Source organism: Pleurodeles waltl, chromosome 3_1 (assembly GCF_031143425.1).
Source record: "Pleurodeles waltl isolate 20211129_DDA chromosome 3_1, aPleWal1.hap1.20221129, whole genome shotgun sequence".
In the NCBI taxonomy this organism is placed as follows: Eukaryota; Metazoa; Chordata; class Amphibia; order Caudata; family Salamandridae; genus Pleurodeles; species Pleurodeles waltl.
Genome location: NC_090440.1, coordinates 35,463,575 through 35,482,653, shown reverse-complemented (window position 1 = coordinate 35,482,653; position 19,079 = coordinate 35,463,575). Strand labels below are relative to the sequence as shown.

At 49.5% G+C, this 19,079-nt stretch overlaps 1 protein-coding gene across 1 annotated transcript in view; it reads right to left on the bottom strand.

The window, feature by feature from the left end:
* SYT13 (synaptotagmin 13) overlaps positions 1-19,079 on the bottom strand; it is a 236,283-nt gene that overhangs the window by 93,295 nt on the left and 123,909 nt on the right. The window contains exon 3 of the mRNA XM_069221782.1: positions 5,475-5,609. Within this exon, the coding sequence (XP_069077883.1) occupies positions 5,475-5,609 (135 nt within the window). The remainder of the gene's footprint in view (positions 1-5,474; positions 5,610-19,079) is intronic.

The window sequence follows — 19,079 nt, the reverse complement described above, 5'->3', positions numbered from 1 at the left end:
TTGAGGTCTGTAAACACCTCTTGCCTATTGGGCTGTTATTCCCATACTTTATGGGATACGGTGGCACAGGTGCTGCCCCAGGTCCCGGAGGCCATACAGGACACTCTCACCCAGGCTGTCAAGGATGGGAGAAATGCAGCCAAGTTTACGATCTGGTGTGGTTTGGACACAACCGACTCGCTGGGCAGAGCAATTTTATCGTCATTGGCCCTACGTCGCCACGCCTGGCTACGTTCTACTGGTTTTTCAGGGGATGTCCAGTCCAGCTTGATGGACATGCCCTTTGATGGCTCTCGCCTTTTTGGCGAAAAGGCAGACTCTGCGCTTGAGAGGTTCAAGGATTCTCGAGCCACGGCCAGATCCTTGGGCCTTTCAGCGCCAGCAAGACAGCAATCTGTCTTTCGCCCCTTTTGAGGCTTTGGAAGGGGTGTTGTACCACGCCAGCAGCAGTTCAGCCACCGTCCTCAGGCTTCACAGCATCCAGGAAGAGGATGTGGTCGTGGTACCATCAGACCCAGAGGGTCTGGCCAGAGGTCGGCCGCCACACAGCCCCCCTCCACTGCGCCCAAACCCTCCTAGTGTGGTTCTGCGGGATCATGTCCGTCCAGTTGGAGGGAGGATTAGTTTTCATCTCCCTCACTGGCTTTCCATCACCACGGACATTTGGGTCCTGCAGATCATACGGAAGGGCTACTCCCTTTCCTTCCAGTCTTTCCCTCCTTCTATCCCTCCGACAAAGGAATGGCTGATGGAGGGCCATCTAGCTTTGCTCCGCGTGGAAGTTACAGCTCTCTTGGCCAAGGGAGCCATAGAAAGAGTCCCGATATCAGAAGTAGGCAGTGGTTGTTATTCCCGCTACTTTCTGATTCACAAAAAGAACAAAGGCCTTCGCCCTATCTTGGATTTAAGGGACGTCAATCTCTTCCTCAAGAAAAAGAAATTCAAGATGCTCACTCTTGCTCAGGTTTTGTCTGCCCTAGACCAAGGAGACTGGATGGTAGCGTTGGATTTGCAGGATTCATATTTCCATATTTCTATCCTGCCAGCCCACAGGCGTTACCTGCGGTTCAAGGTGGGCCACGAGCACTTTCAGTTTATCGTGCTTCCTTTCGGTCTCACCAGTCCCCCTCGGGTGTTCACAAAGGTGATGGAGGTAGTGGCAGCTCATTTGCGCAGGTCAGGGATTTCAGTCTTCCCCTACCTAGAGGATTGGCTGTTGAAGGCTCCTACGCCCCAGGCTCTCGTCACCCACCTCCAGATGATGGCGGACCTCTTGCATTCGCTGGGGTTCACTATAAATGTGCCAAAGTCACATCTGACTCCCTCTCAGAAGCTCACTTTCATTGGAGCTGTTCTGGACACAGTGCAGTATCGGACTTATCCTCCCGATCAGCGGGTCCAGGATATTCAGGTTATGATTCCGATATTTTGGCCTCTATCCTGGATCTCGGTGAGACAGACTCTGAGGCTGCTGGGACTCATGGCTTCCTGCATCCTATTGGTCAAACATGCCAGATGGGGCATGAGGGCTCTGCAGTGGGACCTGAAGTTCCAATGGGCACAGCATCAGGGAAATCTTACCGACGTGGTTCAGATCTCAGAGGGGACTGCAAAAGATCTGCAGTGGTGGTTAGTGAACTGCGAGTGGGTCAAAGGCAGACCCCTCTCCCTTCCCCAACCAGATCTAATGGTAGTGACAGATGCGTCACTTCTGGGATGGGGCGGCCATCTGGGGGAGGTGGAGGTCAGAGGTCACTGGTCTCCGGCGGAATCCGGGTTCCACATCAACTTGCTGGAGCTTCGGGCGATCCGGCTAGCATTAAAAGCATTTCTTCCTGTTGTGAAGGGGAAGGTGGTGCACGTGTTCACGGACAACACTACCACAATGTGGTACTGCAACAAGCAGGGCGCTGTGGGGTCGTGGACCCTTTGTCAAGAGGCTTTACGTCTCTGGACATGGCTGGAACAGCAGGGCATGACCCTCGTGGTTCAACACCTGGCAGATTCTCTGAACGCCAGAGCAGATGAACTCAGCTGAAAATGCTTAGAGGATCACGAATGGTGTCTCTATCCGGAGGTGGTGCAAGGACTCTTTCAGCAGTGGGGAGAGCCTTGGTTAGATCTGTTCGCCTCCGCAGAGAACGCGCAATGTCAGCAGTTTTGCGCATTGGAGTTTCCAAGGGGGCTATCGCTAGGTGATGCTTTTCGTCGCTGGTGGAGTTCAGGCCTCCTGTACGCCTTTCCGCCTATACCACTTCTGCCCAGAGTTCTCAAGAAAATCAAGAACGACCGGGCCCAAATGATCCTAGTAGCTCCGGATTGGGCACGGACAGTTTGGTACCCAGAGCTTCAAAAAATTAGCATCGGTCCTCCAATCAGGCTGCCTCCTCGGGAGGATCTTCTGTCGCAGCAGCAGGGGAAGGTTCTCCACCCGAACCTGTCAACTCTGCGCCTTCATGCATGGAGATTGAGCGGCGACAGCTGATGGTTTATGACCTCCCTCCCGAGGTCTGTGATGTCATTCTGGCAGCCAGGCGTCCCTGTACTAAGTCGATCTACGCCTGCCGTTGGAAACTTTTTGTTTCATATTGTTCAGAGAGGTCTATTGATCCTCTTTCTTCTTCTCTATCTAACATCCTTTTGTTTATTTTGTCTCTCGCCCAGCAGTGTTCCTCCTTGGGGATTCTCAAGGGCTATCTTGCAGCCTTATCAGCCTTTCTTCAGTTGCCCGATCAACCATCTCTGTTTAAATCACCTATAGTACAGAGGTTTTTGAAAGGGCTTGTACATCTATTCCCGCCTGTGCCTTTCGTTATGCCCCAGTGGGATCTTAATTTGGTTCTTACCTTCCTTATGTGTGCTCCCTTCGAGCCCTTGCATAACTGTCCTCTTCGGCTGCTCACTATTAAGACAGCCTTTTTGGTGGCAATTACATCTGCCAGAAGAGTTAGTGAGCTACAGGCTTTGTCATCAAAACCGCCGTATCTCACAATCTTTTCTGAAAAAGTGGTTCCCAGAACTCGTGCCTCTTTCCTCCCCAAGGTGGTGACCCCTTTCCATCTGGGTCAAAATATCACCCTGCCCACCTTCTTTGCACCACCGCATCCTTCTAAGGAAGAGGAACGTCTCCATCGGCTGGACCCAAAAAGAGCGTTATCGTCCTACCTTGACCGCACTAAAGAGTTCCGGGTGGACGACCAACTCTTTGTGGGGTACGTTGGTGCAAAGAAGGGTCGGGCAGTGCAGAAACGATCCATTTCGCGCTGGGTCGTTCTCTGTATAAAAATGTGCTACGCTTTGGCGAAGAAGCAGCCTCCCGAGGGCTTGAGAGCTCATTCTACTAGGGGGGAAAGCTGCTACCACTGCGTTAGCAAGTGGCGTACCGGTGGTGGACATCTGTCAGGCTGCAACGTGGGCTTCTTTGCACACGTTTGCAAAACACTACTGCCTGGATATTCAGGTGAGAAGAGAAGGGCATTTTGCCCAGTCTGTTTTGCAAGACTTTCTGGTGTAAAAATCTCCTTCAGACCCACCGCCATGGGTTATAGCTTGGTTATCTATTCTTAAGGAAGCTGCAGCTAGAAGTCTCTATCAGATGAACAAGTTACTTACCTTCGGTAACGAGGTATCTGGTAGAGACTCTATCTAGCGGCAGATTCCTTACACCCGCCCCAGCCTCCCCGCTCTGCGGATATTTTTCTTATGTAGATATATATATTTATGTATATATGCATTTATGTGTACAGATGTATATTTTTGGTCTTGGCATTTTTGCCTTTCTTAAAGGCATGAAAGAATTTTTGCTTCAAACAGTCAAAGAAGTAAAATACATAATGGGTGGTTCTTCCATGACTCTGCGCTTCTGGCGTGGGAAGTTGTGAAAAAGAACTGACGTACGTGCGCCGAGGCGGTATCTATATAGACAACTGTGATGTCATAGATGGCTCCAACGACGCTGACGACGCACGCGGAGCTGGTCGACGCACGCGGATCCGAACGCCGCCGCCCGTCGGCGCACGCAGGGTACTGCTGAGAAAAAACTCCGGATTCGAAGCTGACGCCAGGGAATTCTAATGTAAGGAATCTGCAGCTAGATAGAGTCTCTACCAGATACCTTGTTACCGAAGGTAAGTAACTTGTTCCTCAGTTCCATCCTGCGTGCCAGGGTCCCAGTAGGGGGTTTGGCAGTCCATTGTGTGAGGGCAGGCCACTGTCCTTTGACATGTAAGTGTGATGCCCTCCACCCTCCCAGACCTTGAAGACCCAGTCAGTATGCAGATGTGTGCAGGTGTGACTGAGCATCCTTTGTTTGGGGTTATCTGAGTGAAATGCACAAGGGAGCTGGCAACTAACCCAGCCAGACGTGGATTATAATGCACAGAAGGATTTAAGTGCAGAGAAATGCTCATTTTCTAAAAGTGGCATTTCTAAAATATTAATATTAAATCCAACTTCACCAGTCAGCAGGATTTCGTAATACCATTCTGGCCATACTAAATATGACCTTAGTACTCCTTGCAGATCAGAATCTACCACTCAGACAGTATATAAGGGTAGCCCTAATGTTAGCCTATGAAAGAAGCAGGCCTCACAGCAGTGTAAAACGAATTTAGGAGTTTTACACTACCAAGACATATAAACTACACAAGTATATGTCCTGCCTTTTCCCTACATAGCATCTTACCCTATGGGTTACCCACGGCCTACCTTAGGGGTGACTAATATGTAGAAAAAGGGCAGTTTGAGGCTTGGCAAGTACTTTTAAATGCCAAGTCGAATTGGCAGTGAAACTGCACACACAGGCCTTGCAATGGCAGGCCTGAGACACGGTTAGAGAGCTACTTATGTGGGTGGCACAATAAGTGCTGCAGGCACACTAGTAGTATTTAATCTACAGGCCCTGGGCACATGTAGTGCACTTTTACTAGGGACTTATAAGTAAATTAAATAAGTCAATTGGGTATGAGCCAATGTCACCATGTTTTAAGGGAGAGAGCATATGCACTTTAGCACAGGTCAGCAGTGGTAAAGTGTGCAGAGTCCTAAAACCATCAAAAATATGTCAGAAAGTGGAGGGAGGCAGGCAGAAATGTGAGGGGGACCACCCTAAGACTGTCAGGTGAAACACTCACCTTTTCCTATAGCTAGTCAGTTACTATGTATAAAGTCATACACACATACATACAAACATACAACAGCATGAAGCCAATCAATAAAGTAGGAAAGAAGAGCAAAAGGGAAATAGAGTAGAAGAGGGTAAAAGGAGTGGCTTGGAGTCTAATCAACAAGGTGGCAGGTGAAAAGAAAGAGCTTGCCCTGTGAAAAGCAGCATTAATGTTCTGGACATTGATATTTTTACATATAACCTGGAACCTGTAGTGATAGGGCAAGAATACAACACATTAACCTCATTAAGTGCTGAAAGTATGCACATTTTCATGTGACCACCTGATACATACATGTGAAAACCTTACCTTCTAGACAGGCCACAATTAGCTCTGCTTTTTCACAGTCATATCCCAGTGAAAAGTGTAATTTGGGGATAGGGCTACTGCTGGTGCTCTGATCAGGGTCCAAACTCTCAGTAATGTGGATGCCCTTGTGTTGATCTGCAATGGAAAATGCAAACCTAAGTCACCAGGACTGACACATTAGTATTCAGGTACATAAAGAGATGTTAGAAATTCTTTAAGACAAACATGGCCCTTTATTCTAGTACATCTACATAAATATATGAACTCTTTCTTGTTGTATCCTAAATGCAGCAAGCCCATTGAGCACTGAGACTTTGATAGTGGGCCTTAGTCGCTCTAAGAGCTGCTGGAAAATAATCAAGGCCAACTTAAACCTTAGGGTAATGGAGCGCTCAGGGTACAAATCACACATACGTGAAGCATGTATGGAGAATGTAATGCCCAGGCTGATTAGGTTGGATATGACAATGAGAACTACAGATGTAAATACTAACGGATTTGGGCAAGGATTTACTTGACTTGCCGTTGAGTCATGCAAGCCCTTGAATCCGTTTTCCGATGCCACGCAAAGCCCCCTTGTGTGGTTCTGCTTGGCATAGTAAATCTGCAGTAACGCCAAGCAGGCCCAGTTGCTACCTTGCATTACTCTGGGCAAGGAAGGTGTTCCATGGGTAAAGCATCGGCGTTCCCACGCTTCCACTCATGGTTTTTGTCACATTCACAGATTTACTAACACTAGTAAACCTGGGAATGCATCAAGATGCTACGCCTTCCCAAGTGAGACGTAACAAGAAGAAGGAATGGTTTCCTACCCTTAATCCTAGTTCTCTCTCAGGAGAATCTCCACTGAAATCAAAAGCACTGAATAGTCTCACCCACTTGCAGGGATCTAGGAGCACTTCTTTACAATATATATTCTTAAGTGTAGGTGTTGGCCTTACTTCAGGAAGGCCAGGATAAATACTTAATTTATTAAAATGTTTTGCTGCCTGTAAATGAGGTCATATTAGCCAATTGCTTTCATATACATTTAAAAATGGGCCAATATACAATTTAAAAACAGAAGGAAAATTAACAGGAGCTGAGAAATGTTTCCTGATAAACCTCATTCACAAACCTTTTTTAAAGGCAAATAGAGAAGAAGGAAAAGGACAATGTAGACTTATATGCTGCGCTTCTGCAGATATGAAAAGGTACTCTGTGCCTTTAAGGGCTCACGCTCCACCCATATCCCATCATGCCCAGCAGCTGGCTGTTACCTCAGTTCTTTTTTACCAAGCAAACCTAGTATAACTAAGGACGCAGAACGCCTATTAATCGTCTCTGTCTCTTCCACAGGGGAGGAGGGTGGGTTGCTTATGATTTCAATGGCGATTCCCCTGAGAGAGAATGAGCATTACAGATAAACCATTCTTTCTCTGTAAGGGAATCTCCATTGATAATCATAAACACTGAATACAGTAGCAAGCCTATCCCTACAAAATGCAGTGGAAGAAAAAAAGATGATCCATAGTAATAACTAAGCAAAGAGATTCCTCATGGAAGCCTGTCCTAGTTGGGCATTTGTTCTAGCTTCTAAGTCCAAACAATAGTGTCTCGTAAAAGTGTGAACCGGTTTCCACATAGCTGTTTTGCATATTTCTGAAAAAGCAACCTGCCAAAGCTGTATTTGCTTTCTGGTAGCATAACAGGAAGCAATCAATTATTCAACTGGATATAGATTTTTTAGGCATCGCTTAACCTGTACATACAGGCCCATTGATTAGACTTGCATATGTCTTTTGTCTAGATAAAAATATAATACTTGTCTGAAGCGAAGTGGCAGTATTATGCCGTATGACTGGGGTTCTTACCATCTAATACTAGCACATTACCCAGAAGTAGACCTCGGATTCACACTAGTAAACATTAGCTCAGTCCTGGTAGAGTGGCAAAGAGCTGTCAGGCTGCTTAGAGGAACATGTGTTAAGAATTTCACAACACCAACATGGACGATAAGTAATTGACACGATTCGAAAGAAATCCAACATCAATTTATAAAAATAGATTTTTATATTAATTTAGACACCAAAACAAAATCAATACTTTGCAGATAACCAGAGTTATCAATGTTAAAGGATTAAATAAATCAGTACTTTGTGGAGCTGTCAAATTCTATCATAGTGGTCAATTGGCAAAAGCACAGTGTGTCATCAGTCACTTATGGAGGGAGTTCTGTAAAAGCCACCTGAGGTCAGATCAATTTTACCTGGCTTGTGGGGCCAGGATGCAGAGTGGAACTGGCTGACCCTGGTGCTGTACGTGGCTCATGGTCTTAGGATGGCACTTTGGCAAAAGGTACCTTGCAGGTCGAGTTCAGTACAGTCCTTTGGTTTTGGAGCTGGTCTCAGGTCAGGATTCACCAGGCAGTGCAACCCAGCGACACTCTGCTGACTTGGGCGTAGAGGGGATCCCGGCTTTACGGAGTGCTGAAGGGATCCACAGGTGCTGTCAAAATGCAGCACTTGTCAAAAACACACTTATGGGTGGATGTGCACTCTACACTCAGAGAGTAGAGGCCTTTGGGGTCCCAGGGCCTGGATTTAACAGCCATGCTATGTCCGGCAGCTCTGGGTGCAGAGGTGGCCTTGCAGCTGTTAATCACAGGTAGGTTGCGTCAAAGATGCTTTGCCCCTTCCTCAAAGTTGTCTCCTTCAGGATGCAGGATCTCGGCAATGGGGTCATTGACAATGTCGGTCACTATTGCTGAGGGTCGCTCTGGCACTGGGGATGTCTGAGACAGGGTTGTTTACTGGATTGGTGACCAACACGTCTTGGCAGCGGCAAAAGTAGTCCATGGAATCCACAGGTACTTCGTAGCCTAAAGGTCGACAGGAGTTTGGTAGCAGCTCGAAACTTACTGTGAGCCTCACTACAACTCTTGGGGTGCAGGTCACCATTTCTCTTTGGGCTCACTCACAAGAGGACCAACGGTTTGCACTTCTTGTGACACACCATGACGATTCTTCTCCAGGATGCAGGTGACTGGTCCCACCATGCTTCAGTTTCTGGCGTCCACTGTGGTCCCTCTTGCAAGAAGCAGCGTGCTTGTGCTACGGGCACATGTCCAACTCTCGGTTCCGGTATATGATTTCTTCATGGCACTTAAGTGTCTCATCTTTGCACTGTAGCAGAGTTCAAAGTCCTGTTGGCGGTGACGGTATCTTCTTTGTGCCTCTTCTCAGAAACAAAGTCAAAACGGAGGTTCTAGGGCTAGGGAAGGCCCTTAAATCCTAGTTTAGGAGGTGTTAAGGGTGTGGGGGACAGTGGGCGATAGGCAGCTGATCGCCATGGTTAGGCTGCCCCAGCAGTGATGACTTCCGGTGGGAGTACGTCACTGCTCTACCTAGAATCCACTAATTTAGGGTTTGCCATGATGGCAGGACCTTCCCTTGGACATCCTAGCCCACCCTAGAGGTATGACTAGTCTTTGGGGGTGTACACCTCCTGAATACCTAATTTTCCTTCCTGTCAGCTTCAACAGGGTGGGAAGGGATCTGTCCTCAAGTGGGGGACAAGAGATCATGTATCAAGGACAGTGAAAGCCTTTGAGGCTCACCCCCTTGATTACTGTAAACACAAGGCTTCCTGGTGTGACCTCCTTCCTGCCCAGGTCCCTTTTCTCTGTCCTGTGAATGTTCTAGCACATCCAGCAGCAGTGCAGACTCTTGTTTTGGCGGCAAACACTCAGGGAAGCATGCCAAGGCAGGAAAAAGTTGGTATCTCGGTGGGCAGTCTCTAAGGACACCACCTGGGTAATGCTAGGTAAACCTGGGCACGAGAATCATGTTCTGGGTTAAAAAGTATCGTGTTTGACACCAAACATGAGGGAATTTGGCTGGGCCATCATGCAACTGGACATCAAGGATCTGCCCAAGTGCCAGCCCATGTTATCTTATGGACTGCCGGTCACTTGTGGTAGCATAAAGTTTTAAATACTATCACAGGGCCATATATGCCTGCACATATATGTCCACACTCATAACAAGTGCACCCTGCCTCCTGGGCTAGAGGAGGCCTGCTTTAGGGGTGACTGACCTGTGCTATGACAGTGAAGGGACTCTGCCTGAATGTGGCGGGGTCTTTTTCCCGCGTCGAGGGAATATTGGAAGAAGGTGATAGACGCAACACTTAAGGGGGTAGTATGTTTATTTTCTTGCTCGTTTGGGATTTATAACACTGACTTGTCCGCCAAACTGTTATACTCCAAGTCCAAAATAAAATAATTCCCTTTTCTTTTCAGGGCTCTTTGGTGTTCTTGGGACGGCCTGGTCCGGTTCGGAGGGAGAGGTCTTGTTCACCCGGTATTCATGGCCCAGGATTTCCCAAACAAAAGAAGGAAAAAGGAACAGGTAAGTGGGGCAAATTATTTATACACGGTTTAATAAGGGTTAGTAAGGAGTGAAAGGGGGGGGGGTTCTGTGGAGGTGGAGGAATGTGGGGTTACTTTTCGTTTTCGTGCCGTCCTTTTGTTGTGTCCTCTCTGTGACCCTCTTACACTTTTATTCCCTGGTCTGGATACGGAGGGTGTGATTATTCTTTAATTATCGGTATTCCTACTCAGATGAGCTCCCCTTCCTTACAGGATCTCAGCCCTCCCTCCTTAACCCCCTTAAACCCAGCCAACCACCCAGAACCCCAGCCCCAGTCCCGGTACGCTCGTACCTGGCTTGGCCACGCCCCTCCAGGGACGTGGCCGGCTTGCATGGGATCTCCCGACTTCGCCTCGGCAGGGGCGGGAGGCGCCCAAGGCTTTCCGCTCTCCTCGCGTCGATCCTCGTCTACGGCGGGGCTTCCTTTCCGTCTCGGCGATCCGTGGCGTTCCTCTCTCCGGCTCTGCTTGACGTCGGCTTCTCTTTCTCGGACGCGTCCTGCTCGCCTCTCGTCGGCTGTTCTTGTCTGACGGATGACGTTGGACGTCATCACGTCAGGAATCCCTCGGGTGCCCCCGGGGTATCCCTTGTCGGTCGTTTCCTTCGACGGGGAAGGGGCGTCCGGAGGCGCCCGGTTACACATCCCCTCACATGAATGGGGCTGATCGAGCCCCACCAGATCCGGAAAGCGGGACAGATAGTCAGCCTGACCCATAAGGTCACCAGGGAGGTGGCACACCTGGAAGGAGAAAGGTTGGAGTTCGATGAACCATCTCAAAATACGATTGTTGGTATTCTTGTATCTTGAGAGCCACGTAAGGGGTGCATGGTCCGTATATAGTAGGAAAGGTCTGCCCAAAAGATAGTATTGGAGACTTTCGATAGCCCACTTAATGGCAAGACATTCGCGCTCTATAATGGGGTATTTTTGCTCCCTGGGAAGTAGCTTACGGCTAATAAAGACGACTGGATGGTTCACCCCATCTTCATTCTTTTGAAAGAGAACGGCCCCGACCCCCACATCGGAGGCATCCGTTTGGAGATGGAAGGGTTTGTCGAACTCAGGACATTTCAATATCGGTTGAGTGGTGAGATACCTTTGCAAGGTATGATAACTATGAAGTTGAGTCGGGTCTAGTTGTGGGATGTTGTTGGGCTGTCCTTTTCTTAAAAGATTGGTTAGGGGGGCCGCTAAACTGGAATAGTGGGGAATGAACCTTCGATAGTACCCCACTAGACCTAAAAAGGAACGGATTCCCTTCTTCGTGGTGGGTGCATTGGTGTGTAGGATGGCTTCGATTTTATTCTTTTGGGGTCGAAGTATACCGTTGCTAATGTGATAACCCAGGTAGGAGATCTCCCTAAAAGCCAGTCGGCTCTTTGCGGGGTTGGCTGTCAGTCCAGCCTTCCCTAAAGCCGAGAAGATGTGATCTATGTGGGTCACATGGTCTTCCCAGGTCTCACTGAAAATAACGATGTCATCCAGATAGGCCGCCGCGTATCTGGTATGAGGTCGTAATATGGTATCCATGAGACGTTGGAAGGTGGCGGGGGCGCCATGCAACCCGAAAGGGAGAACCTTAAAGTGATACAATCCTGAGGGAGTAGCGAAAGCCGTCTTTTCTTTGTCTTCGGGACCCAACGGGATCTGCCAATATCCCTTGGTCAAATCAAGCGTAGACATGTATTTTGCTTTCCCCAATCTTTCTAAGAGCTCATCTATCCTTGGAAGGGGATAGGTGTCAAATTGTGATAGGGAATTGACCTGTCTAAAGTCAATACAGAAACGTATAGACCCATCAGGTTTGGGCACCAATACCACGGGCGAACACCAGGGGCTGTGGGAAGGTTCTACGATGTCTAGATCTAACATCTTCTCGATTTTGTTTTCTACGAGGGTTTTCCTAGCTTCCGGGATACGATAAGGCTTTAGTCGCACGGTCTTCCCAGGTGGTGTGAGGATGTGATGATGTACCAATCGTGTCCTACCGGGTATCGAGGAGAACACCCGAACGTGTTTATCGAAGAGATTCTTCAACTGTCTATTTTGTTGAATCGAGATCTCTGTATTAATGAGAGGGATCTCCCTCTCGCCAGGGGGGTCAGTGGGACACCAGCCTATCTCTAGTTCCTTAACTGTATTAATTAGGCAGCCGTGCCTTGGGTCGTTCGGTGGTTCTTCCCATCTTTTTAATAAGTTAACATGGAAGATCTGGGACCTAAGGGGGGTATCGTTAAGCTGAATTTTATAAGTTACGGGAGTTACTAGTCCTGTTACGGGGTAGGGTCCCTGCCATTTGGCCAATAATTTGTTATCGGAACTGGGAAGAAGAACTAGCACTTTATCTCCTAGGGAAAAGGACCTCAATTGGGTATTCCGATCATAATTCCTTTTCTGCTTGTCTTGGGCCCTCTCCATGTGTTCCCTTACGCTTTCCCATACTGTATGCAGTTGGGTTTTTAACTCATGTGCGTATTTTAGAATGGTTTTTTCCCCGTCTTCTTCTTCCCACATCTCAGCGGCCATGTCTAGTAGGGTCCGTGGTTGTCGCCCAAACAACAGTTCAAACGGACTATGGCCCGTAGAGGCTTGTTCGTGTGTCCTGATTGCGTATAACACTAAGGGGAGTTTCCTATCCCAGTCCTTACCTGTCTCCGAGATAGCTTTCTTTAGTAGTGATTTGAGGGTACGGTTGTATCTCTCTACTAAGCCATCGGTTTGTGGGTGATAGACCGACGTCCGTAACTGTTTGATCCCCAATAGCTGACATATTTGTGTCATCAGGTTGGACATAAATTGGGTCCCTTGGTCCGTTAGGACTTCTCGAGGAAACCCAACTCGGGAAAAGAAGCCTATCATGGCGTGTGCAACACTCTGGGTGTTAATACTAGAGAGGGGAATAGCCTCAGGGTATCTTGTGGCGTAATCCACTAATACCAATATATAACGATAGCCTCTCGACGAGGGTAGAAGAGGGCCAACGAGGTCCATCCCTATTCTGGAGAAGGGCACATCAATGATGGGGAGGGGTTGTAAAGGGGCTTTTCTCCGTGAGCCTGGGTCAAACCATTGACATTTTGGACATTGTTGACAGAACTTCCTAATCTGGGAAAATACCCCCGGCCAGTAAAATTTTCTCAACAAATACTCCTCGGTTTTCTCCCTCCCATAGTGTCCGCCCCCCGGCTGACTGTGTGCTAAGTGTAGAACTTGTTGTCTATAGGGTTCTGGAACTATCAACTGTGTCTTTTCGTCTTGGTCTTTGTATGTGACTCGGTATAATAGGTCCTTGACTATGGTGAACGAGGGACCCTTATCCTGAGGTTTCCGTGGCCGTGCACTTTTCCATGCATGAATCAGACTGGGGTCTTCTCTTTGAGAAGACCGGAAGCTGGGAAGGGCAGTGAGGGCGAGGACCTTTGTAATTACCCGGGGCGTGCTGGAGAGGTCTTGAGTATAGGCTTTCTTCATTATTCTTTTCTCCTTCCGGGAGATTTTAGGTCGTACCCTCGGAGGTGATAGAGGCTCACCGGAGAAAGGAGCATCTTTCCACCAGTTGTTAGTTTCTTCGAGCTATCTGAGGCTGTCTAGGAGTTGTGGGAATTCCGAAAAGTCAGTTCCTATAATAGCTTCTTCAACCAGTTGTTCTACTAAACCCATTCTTATGGGTATTTCTTTTCCTCCCCAGGTGAGGGTTGTCCAGATTAGGGGATATTCTCTAGTTTCTCCATGGATGCAACAGATTGATACCGTGAGTCCCGAAGTACAGTCATGGGCGTCGAACAACCCGGCCCGGGCCACAGACTGGCTACAACCTGAATCGATGAGGGCCACTGTGCTTTTCCCATTGATAACGAGTCTCTTTTTATAAGGGGTGTCTCTTTTCCCTGTATAAAAGACTCTTCCCCTAGTAACCCCTATTTCCATGGGTTCCGGTTTTTCTGTTTTCAGGGGGCATCCTCGAGCTATGTGACCCCATTCCCCGCAACTGAAACACTGAGGTTGTTGTATATAGGGCCTATCCAGTCCCCGGGTTCTCCCTATGTCCTCATTGATTCTTCGTCCCCCTGTCGAGGATGTTCCCGAACTCAGACGCAGGGGACTAGGTGTTGACCGGGGGGGGGGTTACTTTGAACTCAAGGGAGCGATGAAAGGCGCAGGCCAACTCGATGGTAGCATTGGTATCTGGGTTTGGATGTTGTTTGATCCAGTTGCGCGTGGACGGAGGCAGCGCGTCCATGTATTGCTCTAAGAGCACGATCTCAATAATGTCTTCCCGATTTGTCCCTATGGGGCCCAACCATTTGAGACCCAGATCTTTGATCCTAAAATATAGGGCCCGGGGATTTTCGTTGGGTCCCCACTTGGCTTTCCTAAACCGGACGCGATAATGTTCAGAATCAAAACCCACCCGTTCTAAGATGCTCTTTTTAATATCCTTATAGGGGGTTATTCCACCGGGGTTTACCGCTTGATAGGCGGCTTGGAGAGTCCCCGTCAATAAGGGGGCGATATACTGGCCCCATCGTTCCGGAGGCCAAGTAGCGGAAGTAGCAACTCGTTCAAAATTGGTGAAAAAGGCATCGGGGTCTTCACCTTCTTGATATCGTTGTAAGACCGAACTGGGCACATTTGGGTGTACACGGGTAGCAGCGATGGTATCTGTGAGATTCTTAATGGCGGTTTCATGAACCAACTGGTTGTTGGCCATTATGGTGGCCTGACTCTTAAGGGCATTTTGTAGTGCCTCTCTTTCCATTTTGGCCTCTTTTTGTTGCTCTTCCCACACTAACTGCAGGTGTCTTTGTCCGGAGGCCAACTGTTGCATCATATCGGATATGGTACACTTCTCCTCCATGGTTGGGCAGTCTCGGTCGCCTCTTCCAATATCCCACTTCTGACACCACTGTGGCGGGGTCTTTTTCCCGCGTCGAGGGAATATTGGAAGAAGGTGATAGACGCAACACTTAAGGGGGTAGTATGTTTATTTTCTTGCTCGTTTGGGATTTATAACACTGACTTGTCCGCCAAACTGTTATACTCCAAGTCCAAAATAAAATAATTCCCTTTTCTTTTCAGGGCTCTTTGGTGTTCTTGGGACGGCCTGGTCCGGTTCGGAGGGAGAGGTCTTGTTCACCCGGTATTCATGGCCCAGGATTTCCCAAACAAAAGAAGGAAAAAGGAACAGGTAAGTGGGGCAAATTATTTATACACGGTTTAATAAGGGTTAGTAAGGAGTGAAAGGGGGGGGGTTCTGTGGAGGTGGAGGAATGTGGGGTTACTTTTCGTTTTCGTGCCATCCTTTTGTTGTGTCCTCTCTGTGACCCTCTTACACTTTTATTCCCTGGTCTGGATACGGAGGGTGTGATTATTCTTTAATTATCGGTATTCCTACTCAGATGAGCTCCCCTTCCTTACAGGATCTCAGCCCTCCCTCCTTAACCCCCTTAAACCCAGCCAACCACCCAGAACCCCAGCCCCAGTCCCGGTACGCTCGTACCTGGCTTGGCCACGCCCCTCCAGGGACGTGGCCGGCTTGCAGGGGATCTCCCGACTTCGCCTCGGCAGGGGCGGGAGGCGCCCAAGGCTTTCCGCTCTCCTCGCGTCGATCCTCGTCTACGGCGGGGCTTCCTTTCCGTCTCGGCGATCCGTGGCGTTCCTCTCTCCGGCTCTGCTTGACGTCGGCTTCTCTTTCTCGGACGCGTCCCGCTCGCCTCTCGTCGGCTGTTCTTGTCTGACGGATGACGTTGGACGTCATCACGTCAGGAATCCCTCGGGTGCCCCCGGGGTATCCCTTGTCGGTCGTTTCCTTCGACGGGGAAGGGGCGTCCGGAGGCGCCTGGTTACACTGCACTTGGTGTGGGCAGAATCAAACTCGAGCAGGTAAGCTGATCATGCAGGGCTGACATGGCAGCTATGCAGGCTTTGCGTTTACTCGGGTCACACAGGGTTGCACAATCAGTGCTGCAGCCCTGGTGACCCCTTTACCATCCCTGCCTCGTACTAGGGCCTTACAGAGGTGGTAAAGCCCTTGCCAGTTGGGTTTACCAGATCACAGTTCATGCTAAGGGAGAGAGCATTGGCACTGAGGTCTGATCAGTAGGCCTCAGCGCACTTTCAGATAAAAAACGACAGCGTCAAGCAGCAAAAAGTGTGGGGTGGTGACCATCCAAAAAAGAGGACTTTACAACATTGTCTAACATGTGGAGAATTATCTCTGCTGGAATAGAAGGATACTGCAAGAAAGCAGGCACAGTAATGGGTTCGCAAGGTGGTGCCAAAAGGCGTTAGAGTACCAAGTTCTAAGATGTAATTAGGGGAATCGGATGAAAAGGCATATTTGATTGACTAGTTGATCCATAGGTCCTTTCTGCGATGCTCATGGTTGGTAGTACCTCTAGGCAAAGTTTGGCATTTTTTTGTTTTCTGCAGTTGCAGATAAATCTATAGGAGGAAAACCCCATGCGCAGAAGATGTTTTGAACGACGCTGTCATGTAGAACCTACTCATGATTTTCTTGAACAATCCTGCTTGGGGAGCCTGCTTAAGTATCCTGGACACCCAGTAGATGGGTTGCAGTGATTTACAGGTCCCTGGTTAACCACCAATTCCATATAGTTTGGGCTTCCAGTGACAAGGCTCCAGACCTTGTCCCCTCCTTGCTTGTTTAGACAGTACATTGTTGTTATGTTGTCTGAGCAAGAAGGGATTTTGGGGGTCATTCTGACCTCGGCGGTAAAAGGCGCTTACCGCCGGTCAGAAGACCGCCATAACACCGCCACAGTCGCGGTAAACCGCCACGGTTATTCTGACCCGCCACCTGAAAACCTCCAAAAACCCGACATCCACAAAAGTCCGCCACACCAAAGGTCAGCGAAAAAATGGCGATGACCAAACCTCCACCGCCACGCCAACAGAAATACTCCCATGCCATTACGACCGACGAATCCACGCGGCAGTCTTACAACCGCGGTATTCCATTGGCGGTACACACCGCCGCGCTCAAAATACACACACCCTTACAAAACACAACCACATTGGACATTTGGAAATACACACACCTGAGACACATATACACACCACTCCCACACACCCAATACAATATAAAACACACACCCACATCACCCACAAACCCCTATGACCACAATTGCGAATCAAGGACAGAGAGAGACAGCACTGCTTAGAGTAGACCATCACAGAGAGGCAAATCACAACATCACCCACACAATTACCACGCACAAAACACCATACACCACCACACACATTACACTCCACAACACATACAACTTCCCTCACCTCATCCACACCACCCCATGGCACCCCAAAGACACCCCAGGTTCTCTGATGCAGAACTCAGGGTCATGGTGGAGGAAATAGTTTGTGGTAGAGCCCCAGCTATTCGGGGCACAGGTGCAGCACACCACAATTGCTAGGAAGATGGAGCTATGGCAGAGGATAGTCGACAGGGTCAACGCGGTGGGACAGCATCCACGCAATCGGGAGGACATCAGGAAGCGATGGAACGACCTACGGGGGAAGGTGCATTCCATGGTATCAAGGCACAACATTGCGGTGCAGAAGACTGGCGGCGGACCCCCACCTACTACCCCAGAATTTACAGCATGGGAGGAGGAAGTCTTGCACATCCTGCATCCTGACGGCCTCGCAGGAGTATCTGGAGGAATGGACTCTGGTAAGTCAATTCTTAACTACTACTTCCCACCCCCACCACACCTGCATGCCAGCAAATACCCCCACCCTCACCCCCACCCCCACCCCCATCACACCAACTCCTTGCAAATGTCCCACCATCACAACCCACCCATCCCAACACCAAGCCCTGCATGCGACCACAAAGCATGGACACCCATCACCAAAGCATGCCCACTGCACACACACATCACCCCCACAAGCCACCCTCACAAAAGCCACCACAAGGGAATGCCTGCACTTGGGTACACGGACACCCACCCATCACACGAAATGCCACACACAGAAGCAATAACCATACCCTTAAACCCCTGCAGGACCCGAACGCCACCACACCGCCACAGAGGGTACAGAGATGTCCATCCCACCCCTAGAAGAGGCCCCCAGCGATGACAGCAGCTCTGTCTCCCTGGACCCAGATGACCAGCCCGGCCCATTGGGGACCTCTGGACAGTCGGTTCCCCACACACAGCCACAGGCTACAGCAGACCTAACCCCCTCTGGGAACACCAGCACAGCTCCCACCCAGCGGGCCCATGCCTCTGTCTCCAGGACACGTCAATCAGCGGTGTGTCCGCCACTACAGGGCACCCAGGTTGACCCACCACCCCAACAACAACAGGGACCTGGGGGCAGTGGTAGTGGGCACACCGTCCAGGGGACAGAGGCCCAGGAACACAGGGGAACTGGGAGAGCTGCTGTGCGACAGGGGGGGGACAGGCCCAGGGAACCCACTCTCCAAGAGGCCCTCACCACCATCATGGGAGCATACCACCACTCCCAGGAGATGATGGCGACGGTACTGGCCAGGTTCCAGGAGATCCAGGCTCAGCAGGAGGAACGGTACATGGGGTTCAGAGAGGAACTGAGGAACATTGGTTCCGCAATGGGGACCATCGTCCTGGCCCTTAACCAGATAGTCACCACATCGCGGGACCATGTGGCACCCCAAAGGGTCCCTGTCACTAGCCTGGACCAGGAACAGCCTACCACCTCCGCCGGCGCTAGTGGACAGGAGGCCCCCACACAACGACAGGCCACCAGAACCCCACCTCCTGCTGAAGAACAACCACCCCGCAAGCGGAACCTGAGATCTCACAAGAAGACAGAGTAGGATGCCAAGACCCCCGCCAGCATAAGATACCCCATGATGTCATCCCACTGTCCCACATTGTCACGCTGTCCAACCTTAAACTGCCCCTGCTCCATCCTTCCACAGGCATATGGACAATGCACCTGTGAAACTGAGAACTGGACTCTGCCATGGACATTACTCCACCCCCACCCATCCCCGTTTTACAATCCTGTACCTATATGTAGCATTTGAAATAAATCACTTATTGCACTTACAATAACAGGAGTCTGCTTGTATTTTTCACAAATGTATTACACATAACGGTGCAATAATGTTCAGTTACATTGTGATGACAACATACCAATGTCAATAAGCTTTAGTCCATGGCCAAACAAAGCAGAAGTCAC